Raw genomic sequence first — 26685 nt, 5'->3', positions numbered from 1 at the left:
TGGAGATTGTACGTAGGTGATATTCGTTGGCATATTGCATCTGTAGACGAAACTTGGGTCGGTGTAATTATTACAATGGAAAAGAGCGAGAAATCCTGGACAATTTGATTTTGGCTAAAAATAAAACTGAATTAACACTGTTCTACATTTCTTGAGCAATCATTGAAATAACCGATTTGCAAACAATGGAAACATAGAAAAAGTCATAGAACACAACCAAGTAGAAGAAATAGAAATAATGTTTTTTTTTTATTTATAATCGTTATCATAGACAGCCTAATGCGGCTATGAGAGGGAAAAATTTGTCTAAAACACTAAAAAAACAAGATTAGCTTTTTTTTTAAAGATAAGATATTTACAAAAGATTTTTATTATATCTAACTGTTGTGTAGATTGTGAGTACTGTATTTCCATAATCTTTGAGTCGCCTGTAATGCTTCGCAATTGCTCGAATTCGAGCAACAGGTACACTAGTGTTAATTAACTCTAAAATACATAAATTCACTTTAACTACACATTCAATTACAATACATTTTAAAATTTTGAGGCAAATTGTTTGACAAAACAATACGAAACAAAAATAACAACAAGGAAGAACAGATTGAATTTGATCTCCAGGGTCAAGTTTACTCATCCAAACGCTGATAATGATAATGATTTCCGAAACATCCGAAATTCAGTAAGCAATATTTAGTTTGAGCTATGGACTTGGAACAAAACATGTTTCACAATCAAGTCCTAATTAAAATTCAAATAAACTTAATTATGTTTGTAGATTGGGTTCAAATCCCGCCAAATCACCAATGGATTTTATCTAAGTGATACTGCAGCAACCCCTAGTGCTAGCCTGAAGTAATGTGAAAAACAATCCCAGGCTCGTGCCTAGCGTCCTAGGAAAAAAACCAAAAAACATTTTCAAAATTGCTCTTGCGAACACGTCTTTTGCTATGCAGAAATATATAACAAGAGAAAAAAAAATTTTATCCGTACTAGCTAGACATCTTATGATTTTTGCTTTCAAAACTCTTTCAAGGCCCATACAATACGGGTTAAAATTGCGAAATAAGTAACTTTAAATCTTCAATAAGAAACCAGGAGAAAAATATTTCTATTCCAAGATTCTGACCGTAGATATTAAATTTTTCTCGATTTGCTAATTCACCAGATGGGTGGAACAACTTCAATCCTGTGAAATCACTTTAAAAAATTCAGCAAAGTAAAAATTCCTCTCACAACAGATTCGCCTGAGGCTGGAGGTTTTTACAAAGCGGTTAAATGACATACCTTTCCAGACACCTGCTGCGGAATGTGGCAATAAACTGAGTACCTTTTTCTTTACTTCACGTATCACATTTTTCAACTGAGCTTATTTTAAAGTTCGGAATAAAAATTAGATTTTAATAAATGTTTTTCTCTGTTCAATACAGAATACATTTTCGGAGTATGTCTACTAATGCAGTCAAAGCTTAAATCGTGTATGGTGCATTAGCGTCGTATAATCAATCAACTAATCAATTAGGATCAATATAACTAATTATCTCACTAAAGCTGGCCGACCACTAGTTGCTGAATATTCCGTAGTCAAATAGATCTAAACATGACTTTTGTATACTCCATATTTTGTTTAGGTTCTATCAATAATCAAGATCTTATGTGAAATATGAGACGCTGTCTCATATCAGGGTAGTTCAAGTGCTTATGTCGGCTAAATATTTCTTCTCTACTTTTGCGCTGTACTCATTGGTTAGTACACCAAACAATATTCGTGAACATATCTATGTATTTAATAGTTTCCTAAATTTAGTGTTTAATAAAAAATATAAAATCTCAACGCACATATTGTATGTAGAATGTACTGGACAGAAATATACATCAACATTTAATTCAGTTTATCTATAAAAACTAGAGATCGTCCAGTGGCCGAAAACTCGACCAAAAATGTATAATGAAGACTTCTCTATTTTCACCTCTCGCTGTAATTAAAACATGTGCTTGGAATTTCTTCGATTTGTTTTGATTTTCTATTTATATTTCTTTGTTATTTCGTCACCAGCATGGCTACCCATAAGGCCCATTTTTTTCAAATTTCAAATTCATTTTTGTTCCTATTTTTGAGCCTATTTTAATTTATAAGGGGATTCTGCAAATCTTCAGGAAATAGTTTTCTAACAGTATGCATTGATTTTCTCTGCGATACACACAAGCTGAGAAAAAAAGCTTTTCTAGAAACATGGTTGCCTATTAGGGTAATACATTCATGAAGGGAAATGAATAGTACCTTTTTCGAGGTTTTAGCATTGACATTTACCTAAATCTATGTGTTCAAATCATAAATCACCCATGATCAACAGTTCGGATCCCATCTTGATCAATCACAATTAATTTTGTTAGCCATTTCTAAGCTAATTGTCAATCCGTCTATAAGGATAGACCACTTAACAAATCGGGATCCTCTCTATACCACAGAACTCCATCCAGTTTAAACTCATGCAATACACCGAAATCAAAATATCAATCATGAATCAAACAACAAATTAACCTAAATAAAAACTGTCAAACAACACGTAGCCAACCTTAATTTCCCCCCTTGGTAGTTGCAAAATCAAACAAAAGATTAACTAGATTACTAGCCACTTTTTCCTGAGACACATTGTTAAATATTAAAGTGATATGTTGCTCGACGCTCTACGTCACCTGATGCTCTTGGACTGGATAGAAACTTTATATTGTGTTAGGATGACGAATGGATGTTGGCCGGTAACAGGTGACTGCTGAAATTAGTTTAACCCCAAACTTCGTTGTCTCTGGAAATTCGTTTACCAAAGTGTTGGGAGGATCGTTTAGCCTGGTGAAAATAAGACTCTCTTCGTTTCCAGAAACTTTGGTGAATGCAAGACACATGTTTATTCAAGAACGAATGAGTTGACGAATGAGTTAACAAGAAAAATGGTATTTAAAATATAAATATTCTTCAGAATAGTACTTGTGTTTGGGAAAGAGTTGTTTTTACAACCTCTACGGTTATAACTTACAAAGATCTTCCTCTTGTGGCTAAATCAACGTTACGATATTATAACTGAATTTGCGAAAGGAAAAAATCCAATAAAACAAGTATTATCTTTAAAACAATTCAAACGTTGTAGACATTCTCCTTCGAAAAGTACTGTAACCACAAAATTTAAGTTCCGTGAGTGTTTTATGTCCTTAGAACTAAAATACAATTTCGGAAGACCTAGAAAATATTTTTTAGTTTGAAGATAAGCAATTTACATTTGTTTTTGGTTTTTAGGCCTACTAACAACGGCTATCAACTCATCAACGCCAATATAGAATATCAATTATTTATTAATATGTATGTAGTAAGTAACGAAATATCCATACAAAATTCAACTGCAATACTTTAAAAAACTATTTTCAGGAAACCTATGCATTTGTAAAGAAGAAGAAAAAGCACTGCATCACAAAAACATACAAATTTCGAGCTTTACACCAAGGGTTGTCAACAAGGTCTCAATTTGTTATACATAGCATAAACAGCTCAAATACGATGATAAACCGGAAGTGCTGCCATAGAGGAATGTAGAATGTAGATCTCTGTGCGGCGTGCGTCGACTGTCAAAGCTGGGAATGCGAGAAACGCGGGGAATCACAAATTATTATTGTAAAAGCGCGGGAGGCAATGCAGTGCCCGAACTTCGCTTTCAGCCTCAACTTCATACTTTACCTTTGCAAACATAGGAATATACTTGCAATTTTCATCGGTTTTCTCTTATGAGCTACTGACCTTTACATTGAATATTGGATCAATAGTCAAAGCTTCTACCATGGTGGCTAGGGGTTCGATTCTCGTCAATCACCATTGGTAATTTTTGAATTTGCTGTGATTTGTTTGTTTGGAGCCCATCTTAAGCTGTAGGTCTACAGTGTACAAAATATGTTTCTTAGGCAAGGACAACTGTCTTACTGGAGATATCACTCTACAAACTCCGTCCTCCGTAACTAAATATAATTTAATTTCAAAAATGAAAAATACCTAAGGTACTATTTATTAGTACCCACTTACAAATTTCATCGAAACTGGAATACAGGTGTAGTCTGGACTCTGGAGCTCTGTACACATCCACATACACATACTCACATGCAAAACCACTTTTTGTATATTATACCATCCAAACTTTTAATTCTAAAATGTTGACAAAATCAATACTTTCTCCATATATAGAATATACCTACTATGTATAAGGAGGGAAAGTAAAATTGCAGAATATAAAAAAATTGTATACTTTTATCAAATTGATATTACAAAAATATTAGTTTCCTTGAATAAATTAAATCACTTTTTTTGTATATTTTAGATGTGAAACCCGTGGAACGGATTTCTAAGGCATAAACGATCTTATACATGTTGGGTTGAACACAAGCAGTTACACGGGTATAACAGTTATATGTTATGGAGGAAGATACTGTCAATATAACGTTTGTTCTGCCACAAAACACACATTAACCTGGTTATATTGAACTTCAAGTGTCAAGATATAGCTTTCGGTTATCATTTTATGTCTTTAGCCACATAATATTTTTTATTTCTTTACATCATTATATTACAAGGCTTTATAACTTTTTCAATGTGATACAATAAACTAGATTACGGGGGTAGAAATAGTAATTTTACATAAAGTTTTCAACAAAGTCATGTAAAGCCATATATTGTCTAGGATTTTACAAACTTGATTTTCAAAGATTTGAATGCGTTGGAATATTAGTTTCTAGAGTTGATTTGAAATTAAATGTGAGAACTAATTTATTATATTAAATGATTTTATTGGTACCGACCAAGATGATTAAGTAGAAACATCAATAAAATAGTTCTCATAAGAATAACGTGGTAACGTTTAAAGCCCAAAAGGTTTTTAGAATCAGAACTAAGGTGAAGGTGGGCTCGGACATAATACACTTTTAACAGACGTTTAAATAGTTCCGTTTAAGGTAAAAAAAAAAACATACAATTGATTTTATTTTTCTAAAAGTAGGATTTATTTTGAAGACATTTTCAAAATAAATCTTATAGTATGCATTGGGGCTACAACCAACGCTAGTAAAATGAAAAGTTTGTTTTCTTTTACTGTTTCTCTGAATCGTAAGAAAGCCATCAAGTTGAGCTCTCTCGGCTACAAGGGGATTGGAAAGTTCTAATCAGTGAAATCTTTAGAAAGCAGGATAATCGTGAACACTGTGGTTAAAGAATATATGTGTGGGGTTTCATGAGCAAAGCTACCCTAGCATTGCCTGTCACTTCATTTATATTTTTTGCTAATTCAGAAACGAACTGGGCTTTGAAAAAATCCACCAGGATAAATACAGAAAGATGTTAGATGTAACAAGCTGATTTAAATTAAATAGGAATTAATATAAAAAACTTGACATCCAGTGGTTCAAATCCTTTCTTACTTAACAACATTATAAATTTTATATTAGAGTAATTATTTAAAGTTATAAACAAAAAACTATATAGTGAAAAAGTTTCTTAAAGTCAAAGATTTTTTTAATAAAACGTAGGATATGTAATAAAATGAACTGTTATGTGTATACAACAATGCAGATATAAATAACCCACACAAAATGTGGCTTCAAAAATTGTGATCTCTGAAAATAAGTTACAATAAAAATATATCAAAATCTATTTAAATCAGGGTGAGTGAGCTGAACTAGTGGTAGAGCATGGGTCTTCACTCCCTATGGTCCTGGGTTCAAATCTAGTCTAAGTGATAATTTCCCAAAAACTAATCAAGCCTCAAGTAATATGAAAAATCCCTGGCTAGAACTAATGAAAAATCTTCTAAGATTGAATCCACAAAACATACTGTTTTTCCTATAACAAATCTTTATGAGCTATGATAGCTCCGTTAAGAAATTCCTGAAAACAGTATGATATTGATCGCAGTTATATTTGCGGTGTCGTAATGCAAGATTCAAACGCAGCCTGTAGCTCTCCCCTCCAAGATACATTTAGCAATGCAAATGTGTTTGGTTTGTCGCCTTCAGTTCCTAATCCCTCCCTGGATAAACTTTATCCCCTCTTCTCCCCAAACACTCCATGGCATTTCAATACTTTTAAACTTGCATTAGCACCCCAGCACCCTTAACAACCGATTCTTACTACACTTATAGAACTTCTTAAATTGTCTTTTAATATTATATTTAAGGTTATATTTGTATTTAAATGTTGTGTAATTAGGATCAAAGCTGCAAATAATTTAAGGTTATAATATTTAAATGTTGTGTAATTAGTATATTTAAAACTATTGTAATTTGAAATAGAGTTGTGTTTTCATACAAATAGTCCATACTAATTTAAATAGTCCATACGATTTAAAACTTTAAACTACTCCCATAATGCAGGGAAAGAAATCTGCACTAGAGTAGAGGGATCTCGAATTCTTAACCCTTACACTAAACTACCTTCACAATATTTAGGCGGTTTGAGAGGAAGTTCCCCCACCACATTGTTCTGCTGAATGTATGTTGCAGCTGTTTAATACTTTAATACTTTTCAATGAAATGGCGACCATACAATGTAGGTATTTCAGGCCAAGTATGAATGGAGATGAGTGTAGGATGAGTGGCACGATCTTGTAGTCTTGTTAGTGACTAAGGCCGACATATTCCTTAGACACAGCTGTTAATTAATAGCCCATACAGCTAATGGCAACTAAGGGACCTACAGTTTATGGTGGAATCCGAACCACATTTTTGCCTTGGTATATACGAATTGGTCTAATTATCAGGATAGTACTGCGGATAGTCGTAGTACTCACTCGTGCGGACGTTAATCCACACAGGAGAGTATCGCATCCACAGTGCATGCCTATAAATATCCACAATTCGTGAGTAGCTGGATTACAGGACGACGCCACCCATCCCAGTTGGTGTATTTGATGTTTGGAAAAATCTCAGCTGTTGAGCTATGTTTTAATGGTAAGTTCAAGACGTGGAGGGATCAAGATTTCTTCCCTTAAAGCCGCCGAAATTTTATGAATGGAGTATAATACTATAATAAGTATACACGATGTTTTTACTCACACATAATCTATACTGTATGGGTATTACCACTGGGTTACACCCAGTTTGTAACCTCTCTTACTTTTGGCTCCCAGTGCTTTACAATTATTAACAAATCCAATATTGGTCGAAAGAGAACGCAAAGATCTCTTCTGCTCTACAGCTTCCAACGCTATCTTACCTCCTAGGGTTATTGATTGAGGTCCGGTCAACTAAAACTAACTATAAACTTCCCAGTTTGCAAAAGCCAACTTTTCTTCCCAAGATTAGTAACATTTTGGATCATTGTGGATCTTTGTTAAGGTAGTTTGAACAAGTTGTTGATCTCCAACACTGCAGACGTAGAACCACCTCCCCTAAAACTCCCATAGATGTAATTATTAGGAATTTACATAAGGAATGACCGAAAGTTGTTTTTGTGGTTGCAGACCAGTGTTGTACTTTGCATGAGATAACCAATGATTGTTGTTACCTATCTGGGGGATTGGTTGTTCTGCAATACAGAAGTAAGGCAGGACGTCAAAGACTTAGTGTCTTGGTTTCAATTCTTGATACTTTTACTGGAAAATTGATACTTTTACAACGATTTATTTAGTTATTTATGGTTTGATCTTAGGCTACCTGATGATACCCTGAGGTTACCCTTTAATTTATTAGTGCCTTACTTTAATTTAGTTTAGCACTGATTAAAAACCCCGTAGAGCAAATATGTATAACAAATAATATCAAGGAAGCCCATTTATAGGAAACATATCATGAGTCCAATACATATGGAAAATGACACAATTTCATTACCTAAATCAACAACAGAAAATCTTCCAAAACCATTTTAGTCAAACACAAGAACCTTTAGTGGATGAATAACTGAACCTTTGATTTCTTAGTTGAATACTAAAATTATCAAACATGTTAACATGCTGAAAAGTCAGATAAAAGAGTTGTGGGTGTTTTATTGAGATAATGACTTTGAGTCCAAGCAAGTTGCCCTAGACACTGACCCAATTCTGCTGTTGAGTAATAGAGAACTCTCTTGACCTCCATTGCTTCACTTATCACCTAATTACTTGCTTTTGCAGCTTTAAAATAAAAAACAAATTGTTTAGGTCAAAGTTAACTAAAAAAACAATAACCAATATTAATCAGCCATTATGGATATTGATAAAACAAAAAAACACTTTCAAATAATCAATTTCCATTTACCCTATTAATCCAGGTATACATCAATTGTAACGATTGCAGACTGAGACTCTCATGACCTCAAGAGTGAAAAAATGGTGATCAAAGAAATTATTTTATTTTTGTTGTTTGACTCAATAATTAATTTAGGTTAACTTTCTTAGGTTTACATTGGTGTAAAATAATATTTTACAACAATGTAATTATGATATCTCATAACATGTAATTATGAGAATAACAGCCTCTCTGAACTAAAATCCTGGTTTTTATAGTGATTTTCCCCAAGGTGGCTGCTATTACCCCAGACTCCCTTAATGTAACACAGGTAGCACGATGCTTGATTTGATTAACAGCCCACAAATAATCCACTCATTCTGTCAATTTTCACCCAAACTGTCTACTGTTTGTTTTGTTTTGTTTAAGTCTTCAAGATATGGTTCATAGAAATCTAGATCAAGATGATGTGAAGACTACATCAAAATACAAAGTAAATTGCTACAGTGTTTATAACATGTATTGAGGGTAAAAAATACAAAGGGAATATTTTTATGGTGCCATAGTAGTAACGCAACTGGCCATATTAATAGTAGTTGTGTTGTGACATCAACTTTGAATATTGAATTAGACAAACTATCTACGAGTGGTGCCATTTGCAGCTCTGTAGCTGATGTGTACACTTTACTAGAATCTGAGTGGAGAGCGGCGTTTTTGCGAAAATTGATCTGGACTTGGAACCATGAGTGGCGCTGGGTGGCACCGCTTACTGTCACTCACCGCTCTGAGCCACCCTTAACAAATTTACACACAACTAAATGGGACCCGATGTCAGAGCAGCGCTCTGTATTGTACCTGAGGCCATAGGAATCCGGAAAAGTGTGCTTAACTTATAAGTTTGGGTGTATAAAAAGTTGGCAATGAATGTAAAATTTACATAGACCACTCATTTACTTTTACTACAAACAAAATATTTGACATCCAAAACCAAGCCATTGATTATATTTGCTAGCAGTTGAGCAATTGGCATGGTAGTAGGATTTGTTTGTTCATTTTCTCTTCCTTCATCAGTTTCTTTTTAGTTTAAATACTGGTTCCATCCTTAGCATTTTCACAATCTTGTCCCCATTAACATTCATATTCCTTATGTATTCAGCCAAAGTGTCCGCCATATCACCTTCTTTCCTAGGAACATCTGGTTTCAGCTGATACTTCACCAGCACCTGAGAAACAAGTGATATTTGGTAAAATAAGGTAAAAAATCTCAATACCTATAACAATACAAACTAAATTACCATATCAAATCTTTTTAGTACAAATAACTTTTCTCTGAAACAACAGAACTGGCGATGAATCAGAGCCGGCTCAAGGACCGTGCGAGCCGTGTTCCAATACAGAGCACATTTTCACAAGTACCAAAATACTTATTTTTATATTTATATTTAGGTTAAATTTCTTAGGTTTACATGGTGTGCTTATCCTCGCTAATCCGACCTCTGATGGTCCGACTCCTCGCTTGGTCTGACCGTGATGATTTAAACAGTAATTGAGCTCCAGTTGTAAAAGGGCTTGCAATAAATACGACGTTGTAGAATTCAATAATACAAGTATACATTTTGAGCTAGAAGTCAAAATTTTGAGAATAAAAGTAAAAATTTTTATATTAAAAGTCAAAATATTGAGATTAAAAGTCAAAATGTTGAGATTAAAGGTCAACATTTTGAGAATAAAAGTCAAAATTTTGATATTAAGAGTAAAAATTTTGATATTAAAAGTCAAAATTTTGATATTAAAAGTCAAAATGTTGATATTAAAAGTCAAAATTTTGAGATTGAAAGTCAAAACTTTGAGATTGAAAGTCAAAATTTTGAGATTAAAAGTCATAATTTTAAGATTTAAAGTCAAAATTTTGAGATTAAAAGTCAAAATTTTGAGATTAAAAGTCAAAATTTTGAGATTAAAAGTCAAAATGTTGAGATTGAAAGTCAAAATTTTGAGAATAAAAAGTCAAAATTTTGAAATTAAAAGTCAAAATTTTGAGATTGAAAGTCAAAATTTTGAGATTAAAAGTCAAAATTTTGAGATTGAAAGTCAAAATTTTGAGATTAAAAGTCATAATTTTGAGATTAAAGTCAAAATTTTGAGATTAAAAGTCAAAACTTTGAGATTAAAAGTCAAAATTTTGAGATTGAAAGTCAAAATTTTGAAATTGAAAGTCAAAATTTTGAGAATAAAAGTCAAAATTTTGAGATTAAAAGTCAAAATTTTGAGATAAAAAGTCAAGATTTTGAGATTAAAAGTCAAAATTTTGAGATTAAAAGTCAAAATTTTGAGATTGAAAGTCAAAATTTTTAAATTGAAAGTCAAAATTTTGAGAATAAAAGTCAAAATTTTGAGATTAAAAGTCAAAATTTTGAGATAAAAAGTCAAGATTTTGAGATTAAAAGTCAAAATTTTGAGATTGAAAGTCAAAATTTTGAGATTAAAAGTCAAAATTTAGAGATTAAAAGTCAAAATTTTGAGATTGAAAGTCAAAATTTTGAAATTGAAAGTCAAAATTTTGAGAATAAAAGTCAAAATTTTGAGATAAAAAGTCAAGATTTTGAGAATAAAAGTCAAAATTTTGAGATTAAAAGTCAAAATTTTTTAATTAAAAGTCAAAATTTTTAGATTAAAAGTCAAAATTTTGAGATTAAAAGTCAAAATTATGAGATTGAAAGTCAAAATTTTGAGATTGAAAGTCAAAATTTTGAGATTAAAAGTCATAATTTTGTGATTAAAAGTCAAAATTTTAAGATTAAAAATCAAAACTTTGAGATAAAAAGTCAAAATTTTGAGATAAAAAGTCAAAATTTAGAGATAAAAAGTCAAAATTTTGAGATTGAAAGTCAAAATTTTGAGATTAAAAGTCAAAATTTTGAGATTGAAAGTCAAAATTTTGAGATTGAAAGTCAAAATTTTGAGATTAAAAGTCAAAATTTTGAGATAAAAAGTCATAATTTTGAGATTAAAAGTCAACATTTTAAGATTAAAAGTCGAAACTTTGAGATAAAAAGTCAAAATTTTGAGATTAAAAGTCAAAACTTTGAGATTAAAAGTCGAAATTTTGAGATTGAAAGTCAAAATTTTGAAATTGAAAGTCAAAATTTTGAGAATAAAAGTCAAAGTTTTGAGAATAAAAGTCAAAATTTTGAGATTAAGTCAAAATTTTGAGATTAAAAGTCAAAATTTTGAGATTAAAAGGCAAAATTTTTTGATTAAAAGGTAAAATGTTGAGATTGAATTCAAAATTTTGAGATTAAAAGTCAAAATTTTGAGATTAAAAGGCAAAATTTTTGATTAAAAGGTAAAATTTTGAGATTAAATTCAAAATTTTGAGATTAAAAGTCAAAATTTTTAGATTAAAAGTCAGAATTTTACAAAGAAAATATTACTCCATGGTCCTTCTACATTCTACGCCGTCGTAGTTATCTAATGTTTTTATCGACATTCTTCTGTCCTGAAACAGCGTAGCAGTAGCCTATGACTAGCAGTAGCTTATTAGACTTTTAATGTTCTGTTATTTATTTTTCTGTACAATGTTTGGCAATCTGTTTGTTTGAGTAAAAGCTTTGACTGTCAACAAAACAGTTTGAAAAAGCTGTGATTTTAAGCATTACAGGTTACAGTTTTTATTACTGAACCAAGGATAATGACATAACATAATTAATTTTGTATTTTTATGATGTAATATGCAAATTATTACATTAACGTCCATTTAGTTTATGAGTTGGAAATAACTGTTTTATCTCATGTTGGATTAACAGTGGTTATCAGTTATCCTTGGTCTGTTCAAAATACAGTTTTACTACGTTTTTATGTCAATAAACGCGTTCCTCTGTTAATCCGTCCTTTTTGCTGTTCCAACCATGCTCCCGGTCACGTAGGTGACGGATTAGCGAGGTTCTACTGTAGCCTAAATGGAAGAAACTAAACTATAGCAGGTGTTGTGCATTTGTAAAAAAATATTTTTGGTATATTTATTTTGTATTCATGCAGGTCACTGCACCCCAAATTCGCTCTATGTGCAGGGCTCGTAGCTGTAGTAATTACTTGTTCTGCAGTTATACTTAGGGCAAACTGATATAGGACGTTTCTAGAGTGAACATGTCTGTGAGCTCCGTGCAAAGTCCTTATAGCTGTAACACTATAACACTACAACTACGATATCGTTGATATCACCAAAGACTCTCAGTGAGCACTGGCCGATGGCAACAAGTCTAACAATGATCACACACATGACTTACTCTACCCCAGAATGTCTAACTACAGTCTCAGCCTGGAGGGTTTTACTTTGATGACCATATAGTTTTCATACTTAGAAAAATATATAAATAGGCACAATTAGTTGTAGCCTTAGCTTAGGCAAGTCAAAACAACCAGTCTGAATTCCCTTAGTATCAATATTATCAATATGAGTTTTGTACCAATGCAAGTTAAAGGTTTAGGAATTGTATGGCTTAGACTGACACACAATTTTGTAGGTTGAGTGATTTGAGGTTAAATAAAAGACAAGACAAAAAAGAGGAAAATAATTAGGACAAATCCATCATTCAACACATTTTAAATATTTTAACATTACTCTACATTAGTACTATGCTTACATTCAGAGAAGTTTACTGGTCCGTAGCAGTTGGAACACGCCAGCTTGTAAGCCTCCGAGGTTGACACCAAGTACTTTGGTCTGCTTCCACAAGCCTTGCGTCTGAGGCAGCACCTGTACATACGACCAGTTAGGACAAGAAGGTTCAAGATACTTTCAAGGTTCGCTCAAAACTCAATCTCAATTTGATTCCTCTAAAAAGCATGATTAAAATTTTTCTGGAATTGAGTTGCGATCACATTCAAAGGAAAGTACACACATGTGGCTGCCTGGTGTGATCATCTCTGGTACATTGTCTAGGTCTTACTTTTTGAGTAGTGAAAGTCTTGGTGTATAGCCTATTAGGATTCTAATTTTGTTACCAACTAAAAAATCGTCCTGCAGCCCATGCAATAACCTCACATTCTAGACAATCATACCATCTTTCACAGATCAGTAAAGTCCTTGAAACAAGCACTAGTAATTTGTTGAGATTTTCTTCCATAGATATGTTTGTCTATTGTCTATTTGATGTTAAATTGCACCAGCACCAAATTCTGAACAACCATCCCTAACAATAGTTTTTGCATCTATATAATCACTTTGTGCTACAGTTAAAGTTTGAATTTGATTGCACTTTTGTTAAATCAATCAGAATCAAAACAGTTCCAAACATTAAGGCCCTTATTAAACGAGGTAGCCTGATGATGTCGCCAGCTTTGGTACTGGCTGCTCAGTCTATCATGGAGCATTGATTCTAATAGATGTTATTACACAAAGGTAGCCACTAGCCAGCAACGTAGCCACAATTTGGCAACCGACTGGCTACCGAGCCCTGTCACCACAACTGTCGCTACTGGTTTTAAAACTAGAAACATTCTGGCTACTTGGTTTGATAGCCAGTGCGTCGCCAGGCTACCTCGTGTAATAAGGCTGTAAAAGAAACATGGTTAAAACTAAGCAGGACAAAGTGTACATCACATACCTGCAGTGTAAAACCAGGGCCTTCATAATTCAACTTAACACACTGTAGTACAACTCACCCGTACAAACGTCCGCCTGTCGTGAGTCAAGAGTACAGCTCGGCCAGTGTTGGGCCTTACGACTCTCCCGAGCTCCAACAACACATTCTTATACAGCAATCTGTTATCTGTCTTGTGCCCGCTCCTCTTACCAAAAGGCTAGAAACATGAAAACAATTCAGGAATATAGTTTACTAAACCAACCATACCTAACACTAAATAATTAAACAAATAGGCCTAGTTGAAACCAGTTTGGAAATTAGTTTTAAAAAATAATATTGATGAAGGGCCTAACCAATAACCAATATAGTAAACTTAAAATCGTTTAGCGTAGATCTTTTCAGAAGTTAACTCTCTGCTCCAGTAGGTGCTTGAGATGAAGTTTGGGTTTTGTTGCAAGCAACTGTTGTCAAGCTTCCTATTACACCCAACGTCACTGTACCTTCAAATCCATACAGGTGTAGTTGCTACGTATTAAGACACAAGGTTAGCATGTGATTGATCATTGTTATACTATTTATCAAGTGTCACTGTAATGTTTAAAGGTACTTAAAGGTCTAGGCAATATTTTATGTACCACACACGCCTTATCACCTCTGGTTTAGGAGAATAATCTAAGTACAATACAACACAATACATTTATTTACTGATTATTATTTATTATTTATTGATGGATGCATCTTCGGATTGAGATGATGTTAAGGAAAGTGGTAGTAATGGAGGTAGAACACATCTCTCATTCTAAGAATTTTGTGGACAATCAGAATGTGTAAATGGAAAACATGAAAGCAAATGAATGATAATGAACATGATGACAACATTAGTAATACACTTTAATTAAGTATTTCAGAGACACTATTGTAATCCAAAGACCATCCAACTACACTAGTTTCCGTTGAGATCAAGCAAGCTAATTCAAATCTGAGATCAGCACCATGTTCGTTACTTAATTTACTACAGTACTATTCTAACAAGACTCCACTAAAAAAACAGGCCATGCTGCAGAATCCATGACGTCACACTTGTGGATAGATTTACTGCCATATCCCATGTTTTAGGTAAATAAGCTGGCTGTAGCAACTTTAGTACATCTATCCACCACTGTGACATAGTGTTGCGCTTATGATTTTGTATGGAAGAACAAATTTCTTTCTGTGACACCAAGGCTATGATACCATAGATAAAACGTACTCCCTACGTATATTTCTCATCTTTATGGATCAGCTGAAGACGATTGTATTGTCTATCCTGTGCACTGTAGAGGTTGTGTTTTGTTTACAATTTGTTTCTCGTTATTACAATAATTTAAAACCTCGATTAACCAAACAAAACAATCTAATCATAAACAATAACTCGTCCCTTGGTTATATAACTAAACATTTAAGCACAAACCATAAAATTAACACTTATTAATAGAAACAAAATTTGACCAAAACTGGCGATCAGTGTCACCGGAAATGAACTCTAGACACGAAAAACGAGCTTCAAAATTACAATGGGATGAGGAGTCTACTTGTGTTGGTTAGCAAAAGACTTAAATGTACCTACACATTACATCTTGCTGTTTATTGCTTTTTATCTTTTCACTTAAATATTGGTCGATATATTAAATATTTTACACCAATTAAACTATTTTAAATCTAGTTTAATAAGACTTACCAAATCTGTGACGAAGACATCCACAGAGGAACTTCGCAGTGGCAATTTGGTGGCATTCCAATGTAAAACATCCACTGGTACAGTTTTCTTTGGTCCCAGAGAGTCAATGTTGTTTAGGCTTCGAACAACGGCTTTTTCATGAGCGTCTCCACAAATGTTGTATGTCAGTGGATATGCCAACGCACTCTGGACAGTAAATATTTGTTAACACACTAACCTAGGAAGAAATTCAACTTTTAAAGAGAGGATCAAGATTTAGAATGTCTGATGAAATGGCTACCAGTAGAAAAACAGCATTAGCTCTAATATTTGTAAATTTGGGGTAAGCTTAAGTGCATTTATTACCACTAAAAACCAGAATTGTTGCAAAATCATGTTCATCTCCCATGTCTGTGGGCAACATCATATTCATTGTTACTTGCGATCGCATCAAAATCCTGAATAACTCACACGGTTGCGGAAACAAACAAAAAACACAACAAAACAAAGCGAGAGAGCCTGGATAAAAATTGATATACTACAAAGAAAACTAAATTAACACTGTGCTGTATTTCCTAGGTTATTAGGTTGTCCATAATAACGATTATAAATTCTAAAAAAAAAAAAAATATGTCTATTACTTCTCCTTGGTGGTGTTCTATGAGTTTCCTGTGTTTTCATAGTTTGCAAATCGACTCTCTCAATGATTACTAGGAAATACAGCACAGTGTTAATTTAGTTTTCTTTTTAGTATATCAATTTTTATCCAGGCTCTCTCGCTTTTTGCCATTGTAATATTTACGACAAACACTGTTTACAATTAACATATGTTCTTCTTACTTTTAATTTCTGACAACAGCTGGAGTTTCATAACAATTTTTGTTTCCCATGTGAATCTTATGGAGAAATACGAAACTTTAAGGGGCTCCAGGGCCTCACTCTCTCATTATTTCCCTAAAAAAAAAGTTTCCTACACAACTTCAAGTTACGCTCTTTCCAATGACACCAAAAACATGACAATCGGTTCAGTAGTTTCGGAGGAGTAATTGTCACAAAAAATCTGCTTGCGTATTAAATAAGTACTAGGGTACATTTTGCTCGAAATCAAGCAATCACAAAGAAGTAAAGGAGTTATTTAAAACAAATAACTTATTTATAAACAAATATAAGTAATAAATTACTAAGAGTTTGAATAAAAGAGTCAACTCAAAGATTACTTAACTAATGGTAATCTCGTACTCACAATGTACTTAATAGTTCAATATAATCAACATTTCTTGTAAATATTTTATCATTTTTCAAAAGCTGATCTGGCTTTTAGTGTATTCTACAAATGTTTCCCACTTATAGCCGCAATATGTTATCCATGTTGGTCTTTGTCAATGATATAGTCTGCATGGTGTCACCCATTGTCGCCAGTACGTTTACAAATTTCAGTCTTTATTTTAATAGTACCAAATAACCATTAATTACCTGATTTTCTGCAAAACCTCTCTGTCACGATTTTATAATTAACATAATGCTCTTCTTCTCACTTTTAATTTTTGACAGCAGCTGGAGTTTCATAACAATGTTTGTTTTCCATGTTAATCTTATGGAGGAATACGAAACTTAAAAGGGCCCCAGGGCCTCACTCTCTACTTATTTCCCTAAAAAGGAAGGGAAACTCTCTCTTCCTTAGTTGAAAATGCTGTCAGTGACAGTGAAATATTCTAATGTTTTGTGTATATAGTGTAAAGTTTTGTTTTGTGTTTCCTGTGCCAGTTTGGACTCTTTCCCATTCAGGTAAAACTGCTATCCTCTCAAAAAATCCTAAAAAATATTTCCCTAAAAAGAAAGTTTCCTGCACAACTTCACGTTACGCTCTTTCTAATGACACCAAAAACATGCCAATCGGTTCAGTAGTTTCGGAGGAGTAATTGTCACAAAAAACCTGCTTGCGTATTATTAAATAAGTAATAGATGTTGTTACTTAGCATGTATGAAGACAAGACTTATAATTTGATTACCAAGTGCGAACTGTTCATTGATAAGGATTTGCATTTCCTGGGGGCAAGTCCCAATGGTTTGGTTGGCTCAGACGGTTTGGTGGAAGTAAAATGTCTTCATTCTGTCACTAACCAAACCCTAATTCACACTGCCAACGACAATCAAAACAAATTGTGCTTGAATATTTAAGATGGGTGCTTGCGACTAAAACGTAATCACAATTATTTTTATCAAGTGCAGGGACAAATTGACATAACTCAAAGGCAATGGTGTGATTTTGTTGTCAATTCAAAGAAAGAAAGGTTAGCTATTTATAGAACAAATCGTCATTACGAAGGTTACCAGTATTAAATGAACCGGTAATTTTGTAGCAAAATTGTTTGAAATACAAATTAAAAATCTAAATAGTAAAAATTTTACTCGCTTTAACTTTTTTTTCTTTTATACAGCTTAATAAAATTAAATATTTCTACGTTAGTATATTGTCAAACATCCTTAGGTTGATTATAGCCAACTGAAGTAGACCATCAGTGGTAGAATGAGACAAGACAGCAGTGGCTAGGCAGGCAAGGACTAGGGAGGTGGGTCGGTACGGCAACTCAAAGTGATGGCATGCTAAGCTGAGTCAGAGTGCGAGAGAGAGAGAGGGAATGCAGCGCACTCCAAGCGGCGACACCACCGCGCTGCCTAGCGGATTTAGTTTGCTACAGCGGTAGACCCTCAGCCTTAAGCAATCACCAGTGCCTGATACTATATATTTCCAATTTCATCATATTTTCATTTATATGGTTTCAAATGCGCTATCTGTCAGTCACTAGATTGTAATAATAGGTTTCCTTATACAGTATCTACAATCTGTGCTCTCCAAACTAATATTAATATGATGTTGTGGTCGTTAAGTTCGATCATAGTTAATAGTTTAAGTATTAAAGTTTGTGATTAAAGTAAAAGAGAATATTGAAAATGGTTATTTTAATGCTGAGGTGGAATGTGATTCTTATGCTTGCATTTTAGTTTTTATATAAAATTATACTTTTGTAATATGGGTAAAAAAAACATGTTACATTTTTGTATCACCACTCACAACTTTATCAAGCACAAGAACTTTGTTTTTTATCTAAAAATCACCTACGTTCCTTCCAGATTAAAGAGGGGGGGGGGGTGTAGGAAGTTCCTTTTGACTGTAGAGAGCTAAGGTAAGGATAAGAACCCATGGAACCATGATGAAGAGCAGGGACCTGACTCAGACAGCTAATAGGCAATATGAAATATGCAAGAAGAATCTAAGCAGCAGAAGAAGAATCTATCTATATGCAGTTCATAGGTACCTGAAGGTAAACGCAAAAGGCCTACAATTTGGCCTACTGTTCCACCTACTGGATACTGGATACTCTTGCTCGTCCAACCTACCGTTCTAAAAATACAATATTTTATCACACCAGTACACACCTCAATAGGTATGGATCCTCCGCCACACAGAGGATCAATAACTATGTCTCCAGGCTGAGGCGAGGCGAGCCGCAGCAGTCCGTAGCACACTGTGGCTCGTAGAGTTGTCGGGCCAAAGTGTGTAATGTTGCGTCGATGTTTGGACAACCGAGTCAATCCGAGGCCCACATACGCTTTGTCTGTAACATGTAGGTACCACCAAATCTGTTCAATATCGTGTACCAGTGATGAGTATCAAAGGTAGGCCTACTCATTAAATTAAAAAATAATAGGTAGCCTACTCATAACTTTGAAATAAAGCTGTTGCTTTATACTTAAAATAGTTTACAATACCTGCATATAGTAATCCTTTGTTGCTGATTTTGGCAACTAGTTTCGGTTCTTCTGAACCACCTTCAGGCCTCAAGGTGTCAAGTTATCACTTCAAGACAAGGCGAGTGCTGTACATATGATATTAGCCTATGATATGTACTTATGCCCTTTGTCTTGCAAGTGTTGATATCTATGAATGATAAGTGTAAAATGGAGTGAAATCCTACACTAAATAGAACTGGTGGGTCAAGATAATGTTTTAAATAGGCCAGCTGGTATTAATCAACCACCAGTTCTATTAGAGTTGACTATACAAAGTTGTGGGACCACACCACCTGTTATTTGGCCAGGATCAGTTGTTAAAAGCTCAAGATCAAGGACAGCTTGCCTAGTTTCAATCCATCAAAAGGCTGCTGACTTTTCTCAGGTTAGAAACAGAATTATTTTAGCTACAACATGAGCGCTACTTTTTAAGCACTGTAGCACTCTGGTTAAAATATTGACTAGTTAGTTGTCAATTATTACTAGCTTATTGCATTTCGCAACCTACAATGTAACAACATTCAGAAATCCAAAAGGCTAGGTTTATTAAATTAAATTTTTTGGGTGTATTTTGCTAACCTAGTGGTTAGCGTCTCGGACTTTGGTGCGGGAGGGGCGGATTCAATTCCCGGCACATCTAAAAAATTTTAATGAGTTTGGACCGCTTTCCCTTAAAAGCGTTTAATCTAACATTGACTTAAATTAAAATGCCACTGGCGTAGAGAAAAGAGTTTACAAATATTAGTCTAAAAGCAGAATCATTGATATATTATTATATTACCTAAATAAAAAATCCTTCTAAACTAAAAAAACAACACTATTAACAATCACCGAGTTCCTAACTATCCCTCCTACAATATCTTCAAAATACAACGATAGATACCGGTATATTTAAATCTTGGTATTTGTCTTTGGGAGCCTAGAACGTAGAAGGTAGGCTTCAACGGTTAAAAAAGGCTGTCATCTCCAACCTGATCTACCGTTAAAGCCTAACTTTTAGTTTATAATATACAACTTGACAATTTGGTCTTAAATACTTACTGTTACAGATGTTCAATACTACATCAATATTGTAGGTAGTCAAATCAATGACCCAATTGAATAAATCGTGAAGTCTCCCACCAAAATCTTTTGCTGCGTCCATCGAACCAAAAGAATGTGTTCCAACTCTATTACAGGTAACTCGGTATCTCAAAAACGGAGAAAACGAGTTGAGACTTTCCGTTATGGCAATACGGTCAGTTACACCTAGTGACTTTAAAATTTCCAACTGTGCAATCTTTGTTCTGTTTCCTTCTTCTTGTTCTTCTTTTGACGGATACAAGACACCATTGAAACCTACACAGTCTTTCCATATTTTTAAAGAGTCCTTCCACTCAAGTTTGTCCGGTAGTGTTTTGATTTCTTCGAGATCAGCTTCCTGAAAACAAGAAAATACTGTATATTATTTTAATGAGGTAAGTTTAAGAATGTTGATGCAACTGTACAAATCAAATCATTCACATAGAATTTTAGAAATCATAACTGAATAGCCCTCATCCATTTGTTGGTATTACAGATTTTTTTATTGTTGATAATTTTCCATTGATTGTCAAGTTTGTCTAATGACCAGTTAACATTGGTATAATGGTTTGTTAACTGCTTTTTTGTCCTAGGATGCTATGCACGAGCCCGGAATCATTTTCCACATTACTTCAGGCTAGACCTAGGGGTTACGGCATTATCACTTGAATAAAATCCATTGGTGATTTGGCGGGATTTGAACCCGGGACCCCAGGAACCGGAGTCCCGCGCTCTAACCACTAGACCAGCTAGCTCCCCCTTTGTTAACTGCTTAAAACCTTTTTCAATAATATAGTTTGTTTCGTTCTACTTAACGGGCTTTGCACACAAGGTCACCACACCAGTGCCCCTATTTAAATGCCACTGCTGTGTGCCATCAATTGTGGCACTATATACGGTATATATTTTTACAAAAAACAAAATGCATTTTAAATAATATTTATCAAAACAAAATGCATGCTACTTGCCTATCAAAATAGGTACTATTGCTTTAAACAGCAACCAGGTATAGTTTCACGTTATGATGGGTGATGGTTAGAAGAGTCCTGATGGTCCAGAATCCTGATAATCCAAGTAAATTGGAACCGGCATCTGTTTTGATTACCAAATCGTTCTGACAAGCAAGAAATTCATTAAAATTGTATCAAAATAATATTTAAATGTATTTTCATGACAGTAAATGGCCACATATTATTGCTCCCACCATCATGTCTACACCTTAATCGTGTCCTGCGATCAAGGATACCTCCTTCTCAGTTCATACCTCTCAAATAGGAGGCAAGTGGTCTGTGTGGAGGGTGAGCGATCTGCTACACTGGGGGTGGTATGTGAGGTCCCCCAAGGGTCCATTTTGGGACCATTTCTTTTTTTAGTGACCATTAATGATCTGCCCAGTAATGTCCTTTGTAGTACCTACTTATATGCAGATGATTCAACCTTTTTGTCGTGTGGACCTGATATAGAACAGCTTTCTGATGATGTTGACGTGGCAGAGAGTAATTTTACTGACTGGTTTGCTGCTAATTCATTACTTTTAAATAATGAAAAGACAAAAAATGTAATATTTAGTCTTAGAAGTGTACCTGATAGATTAGTTTCGAATGAGTATGTTAAGTTCTTAGGAGTCATAGTTGATAAGCAATTATCTTGGTCCCCACATATTGAAAATCTGTTAAGTCGTCTTTCAAGGGTTATATTTCTGTTCAGTAGATTAATTCATTATGTACCTTTTGATTATATTAAGTCAGCCTATTTTGCACTATTTCAATCATTAGCAAGCTATGGTCTGATGTTCTATGGTAGTTCGAGTAAAATTCAGGAAGTATTGTTATTACAAAAAAAGGTTATTAGAATGGTTATGAAGGCTGATAGATTAGCACACTGTAAACCGCTATTTAAAGAATTTGGTGTCATGACAACAGTTAATTTGTATATTTTCCAACTTTTATTGTTTACCCACAAAAATAGGGACAATTATGATTGCAGAAATGATATACATAGTTTTAGCACTAGAAACTGTAGAAAAATAAATGTACCACAAGTTCGTTTAGAAAAAAATAGGTCCGGTCACATTGTTATGGGCATTAGGCTTTATAACCGATTACCAACGGCTGTGATTTGTTTAGATGACAAGATTTTCAAGAGAAAAGTGCATGCATTTTTAATAAGTAACCCACTCTATAATGTAAAAGAATACTTTGATCTGCCTCATAATTTATTTAATGAAATTGCATAGAGCATTATATATAGACATATTTTCTAATTTTCTAATTTTTTGCAATCTCTCGCCATGTACACTGTATTATTGTATTTTTATATTTTATTGAACCTCAGATTATGTCTTATATTTTTAAGGTATTCATTGAATATGTGACGCATACAATTGTATGAAAACAACTTGACTTGTCCATGCATGTAAAAATGTAAAAATGACAAATAAACGTCTTAAGGAGATACTGTAATCATTTGCCCCAATCACAACCGTTATGTTTATCTATTTTAAGAAGCGTTTGATATCAAATCTAGGAACAGTAGTCATGTTTGTGACTGGTAGTCACCACTAAATTGTGAGTGTGTAGTGTTTCATATGACTCTGAGCATACCAATTGGCAGCGCAGCCACCACATATGGCCTATAGAAATCAAACATAGGAACATTATCTTATTTATTATTAATCTTATACTATACGCCGATGATCGTTCTATGCGATCAAGGCAACATCCGTGAACATATCTTGCAGTCTTGGTGATACCGTGATAGTACCTCCAATGATTATGGAAACTCTCGTAAGGATAGTTTTGTTTGGTTATACAGCTTTATTTGCCCCAGGTAAACAATATTTAAATATAACAACAACAAAATTAGCAAGAAGGTTTCAAAAACAATGGTTTGATTAGAAAACGTTTGTGGGTTTATGGGGGAGGGGGGGTATTCAGTGCACTATAACATTGCTGGCCCACCTTTCTTCCCAAAATTTACAATGTGGCCCTTGAGTAAAAGAGGTCGGTGACTCCTGAAGTGTTCAGCAGGGCCGATTTACCGAATAGGCATGGTAGGCACGTGCATAGGGTGCAGAGCAATTGACTTTTTTGGGGGGCGCCAAAAATTTTGAAAATAAAAAATTTGGCGGTTGTATTTGCATGATCACAGTAAACTTCTGATAATTTCTCTCGGCCATGTAGACATTATTATTGCCTTCCATGATCGCGGCAATATATGAACATATCCCGCGGTCGTGAGGAGATTATCATCGTCTTGCGCTATGGCGATAAAATACTGAATACCCCTCGCGGCCCTGAAGACATCATTATATCCTCCCCCGCAGTCGTTTGTACATAGTAATCGCCTCCTGCAATTGCGGCAAAATGGTTATCATCTCCCACTCCCTCGGCCATGTATTGTATAGATCATCGTCTTCCGCGAATGAGGCAAAGTTCTGATCTTTTCCCGCGGTCATGTGGGCATTATAATTGTCTTGCGCGATCGCGGCATAATTCTTATCATCCCTCCCGGCCGTGTAGAAATCATTATTGTATCTCCCGTGGTCCTGTAGATATCGTAAGTAATCATCTCCTACGGTCGTGAAGACATCGTGCGGTAATTATTGTTTCCCGCGATTGCGGCAAAATGTTAATCATATCCCGCAGTCGTGTGGCGATCATCATCGTCTTCTGTGATCGCGGCAAAATTCTTACTATTTCCTGCCTTTGTGTGGCCATTATCATCGCCTTCCATGATCGCGGCAATATTCTGATCATCCCTCGCGGCTCTGTAGATATCACCATCGTCATCTGCGATCGCGGAAAATTTTGATAATCGCGGCCGATTGTAGACATATTGTTGTCTCCCACGGTCACGGAAATGTCACTGTTGTCACGTGGCAGCAAATTGAAAATTCCAGGTGGATATACAAAATTCACGCATAATTCCCGGTTCAAAAAAACTCAAGCATAATTCACGGATTAACGTTTTCCTGGTCAGTGGACAACCTGTATATATATTGCAAAGGGGTGCTACTATTAGTTGTGCCTAGGGCGCTGACAGGGTCAAAAACGGGCCTGGTGTGCAGTAGTCCCTATGTGACAGTTAATAGTAGTTTTACAAATTATTACAACTATTATTTATTTTAATAACCTCACTTTTTTAGTGTAGGTCTATCATAAGAGCCCTGGTTGACCCTACACAATACTAAGTACGGTACCTACATGCTTAAATGAGAGGAAATTAAAATTTTTACTTACTAGGTAAAGTTAGGTTATTAGGCTAGGTAAAGTTTGTGACCACAAAAAAATGTAAAATACAAATTAATTTACCTTTTCATTTGATGTGGAGGAAAGAAGATTTGAGATAACCGCACCAATCAAAAACAGGTTATCAACAGCCCTCAAACAATGTACCTAAAAAGTGTCAAGATTAAAAACAACATTCATGTAATAAAGTGACTTTATGCTATAGGAAAAATGGAGGATTATTTTTATAGCCTACCTCATAAATAGGTGGGAAAATGTACAGCCTAGGCTAACTAATAATTTTTAGGAAAACCGTACAAGACTGAAACAGGTAACTTAGTGACGGTAAGTTCAGTCACCCATATTTGTCATCTGCTGACACTTATTGTTACTGTAACCAAAGAATAGGTCCCTTGGGCTTGTCACACACTGCGTCCGGTCCTGTAAAATCGGATCAGGCATGCCATAACGGGTAAATTCGGAAACCATTTGAAAATCATGAATTCAAATGGAAGTCCCCAGACTGCATCAGGTGCAGTACGGTAAAATTATTTCGAATGAGAAGCGATCGGAGAGCTCCCGCATGCGCAGATGACTTCTACTCACCCTATGACAGTGACAGTAGCAGCAGACGTGGTTTTGTGGTGCTTGTTTACGCTGTACGTTTTGTTACACAATTTTGTTAGAAGAGAAACTGATTGTGCTGGTACAGGAGTACCCTTGCTATACGATCTGGGCCACAAGGACAAGAGCTGCTGCAGCTACGAAGATCTCTTCTTTAATGTCACTTTCAGTCATTGCTTTAGGGCAATTATAGGGCAAAACTACCTTTATTTGTTGTTGGTTAAACACTTCATCAACTCACAGTACCGCTGTCCTATGGAGGAACTGGAACGCCTGATGCACGTGTGGAAATTTGACGGATCCGGCAGAAAACATTGGATTGGAATGTACCGGACCGGACGCAGTGTGTGTCAAAACTTAGTTGCAAGTTGCTCTATGGGCTATTAAACTTAATTAACACTCCTGTCTAAGGAACATTCAGACAGTTTTGACAATGGTGTAAACTTAACTAGGCCTAATATTACCAGATGCTTAAGACCACTGACCAAACATAATTTTTAATCAAGTGAGGGATAGGCTATTCACAATCCTGCACCATCCTTTAAGTTATACTTGCTCTGCATTTACATCAAGCTTTAAGAACCCTCAAGCACGCTACAGTCTTAACTAATGATTAACATGTCTTCTAAGCCTATTGAGTCTGTATAGGCTAGTGTTCGCCTACCATCTGAAGGTGGCTGGTTTCATTCCAAGTGAGATATTTTTTTGGACCCAGACGCATTTGTCTTAGAGCTATCAATTGATGCTAGGCTATCTGACAAAAATTCGCCCCATTAGATAGGCCTAGGCTAGTCAACAAGATTAGGTCCATTGTAAGATTTAGGTCCGATGTAAGATGTAAGATGGTCCAAACGCTTCACTTTGAAAACACGTCAAGGGTTTAAAAATATTTAAAACCTAAAATACCTTATAATATTCATGTTGAGGAATCACAAAAAATATTCGTCCTCTTGTTTTAAAAGAAGGGGTCTCAGCCCCAAACATTTCCTTACACTCATCAAGAGCTACCCCTTCAAAACCAGTATCCACAGTTGCTTCCAATGTAATTAGTCCGTTATAATCATTTTTGAATATCGAATCTAATTCAGCGATGTAATTATTGTCATGCATACTTTTAATCGATGATAAAATTACTGATTTAGTCACAATATAATAAAAGGTAACTATGTTAGCGTAAAACTGAGGATGCAGTGCTTGTCGCTTGTCATTTTAGGTTAAGTCATTGTTTTGTTTTGTTTTGGTTTTTTTGATACATTACATTTTATTTACATTTCCTTATTATTCCTTATTACCATGTAGCTAACATTGAAGTGTGCTATGTAACTGTTAAAATTATGAGCATAAATTTGGCAACTAACGCAATATGTCATTATTGTTTTTACACTTATTGCTAAATGTTCAAAATATGTATATTTCACCCAATTTATCGCAGTTAGATGAATTAACGTAAGCCTTGAAAGTAACCGTC

At 34.5% G+C, this 26685-nt stretch overlaps 1 protein-coding gene across 1 annotated transcript; it reads right to left on the bottom strand.

Annotated features, from left to right (window-relative positions):
• Window positions 1-9167: 9167 nt before the first annotated feature.
• On the bottom strand, window positions 9168-26430 carry LOC128994835 (tRNA (guanine(6)-N2)-methyltransferase THUMP3-like). Its single transcript, XM_054419641.1, has 8 exons — window positions 26124-26430; window positions 24678-24761; window positions 20344-20722; window positions 18949-19127; window positions 15532-15717; window positions 13894-14031; window positions 12873-12985; window positions 9168-9452 (listed from the first exon to the last, which is right to left on the bottom strand). Exons 1-7 carry the CDS (start codon window positions 26325-26327, stop codon window positions 12875-12877), a joined length of 1281 nt encoding a protein of 426 aa, XP_054275616.1. The 5' UTR covers window positions 26328-26430; the 3' UTR covers window positions 9168-9452; window positions 12873-12874.
• Window positions 26431-26685: the final 255 nt, after the last annotated feature.

This window comes from Macrosteles quadrilineatus, unplaced genomic scaffold (genome assembly GCF_028750875.1).
Source record: "Macrosteles quadrilineatus isolate MER2022 unplaced genomic scaffold, UCM_ALF_1.0 Scaffold_5__1_contigs__length_97177068, whole genome shotgun sequence".
Taxonomy (NCBI): domain Eukaryota; kingdom Metazoa; phylum Arthropoda; class Insecta; order Hemiptera; family Cicadellidae; genus Macrosteles; species Macrosteles quadrilineatus.
Note: the sequence above shows the minus strand (reverse complement) of the source record. Positions and strands in the feature narration are given on the sequence as shown.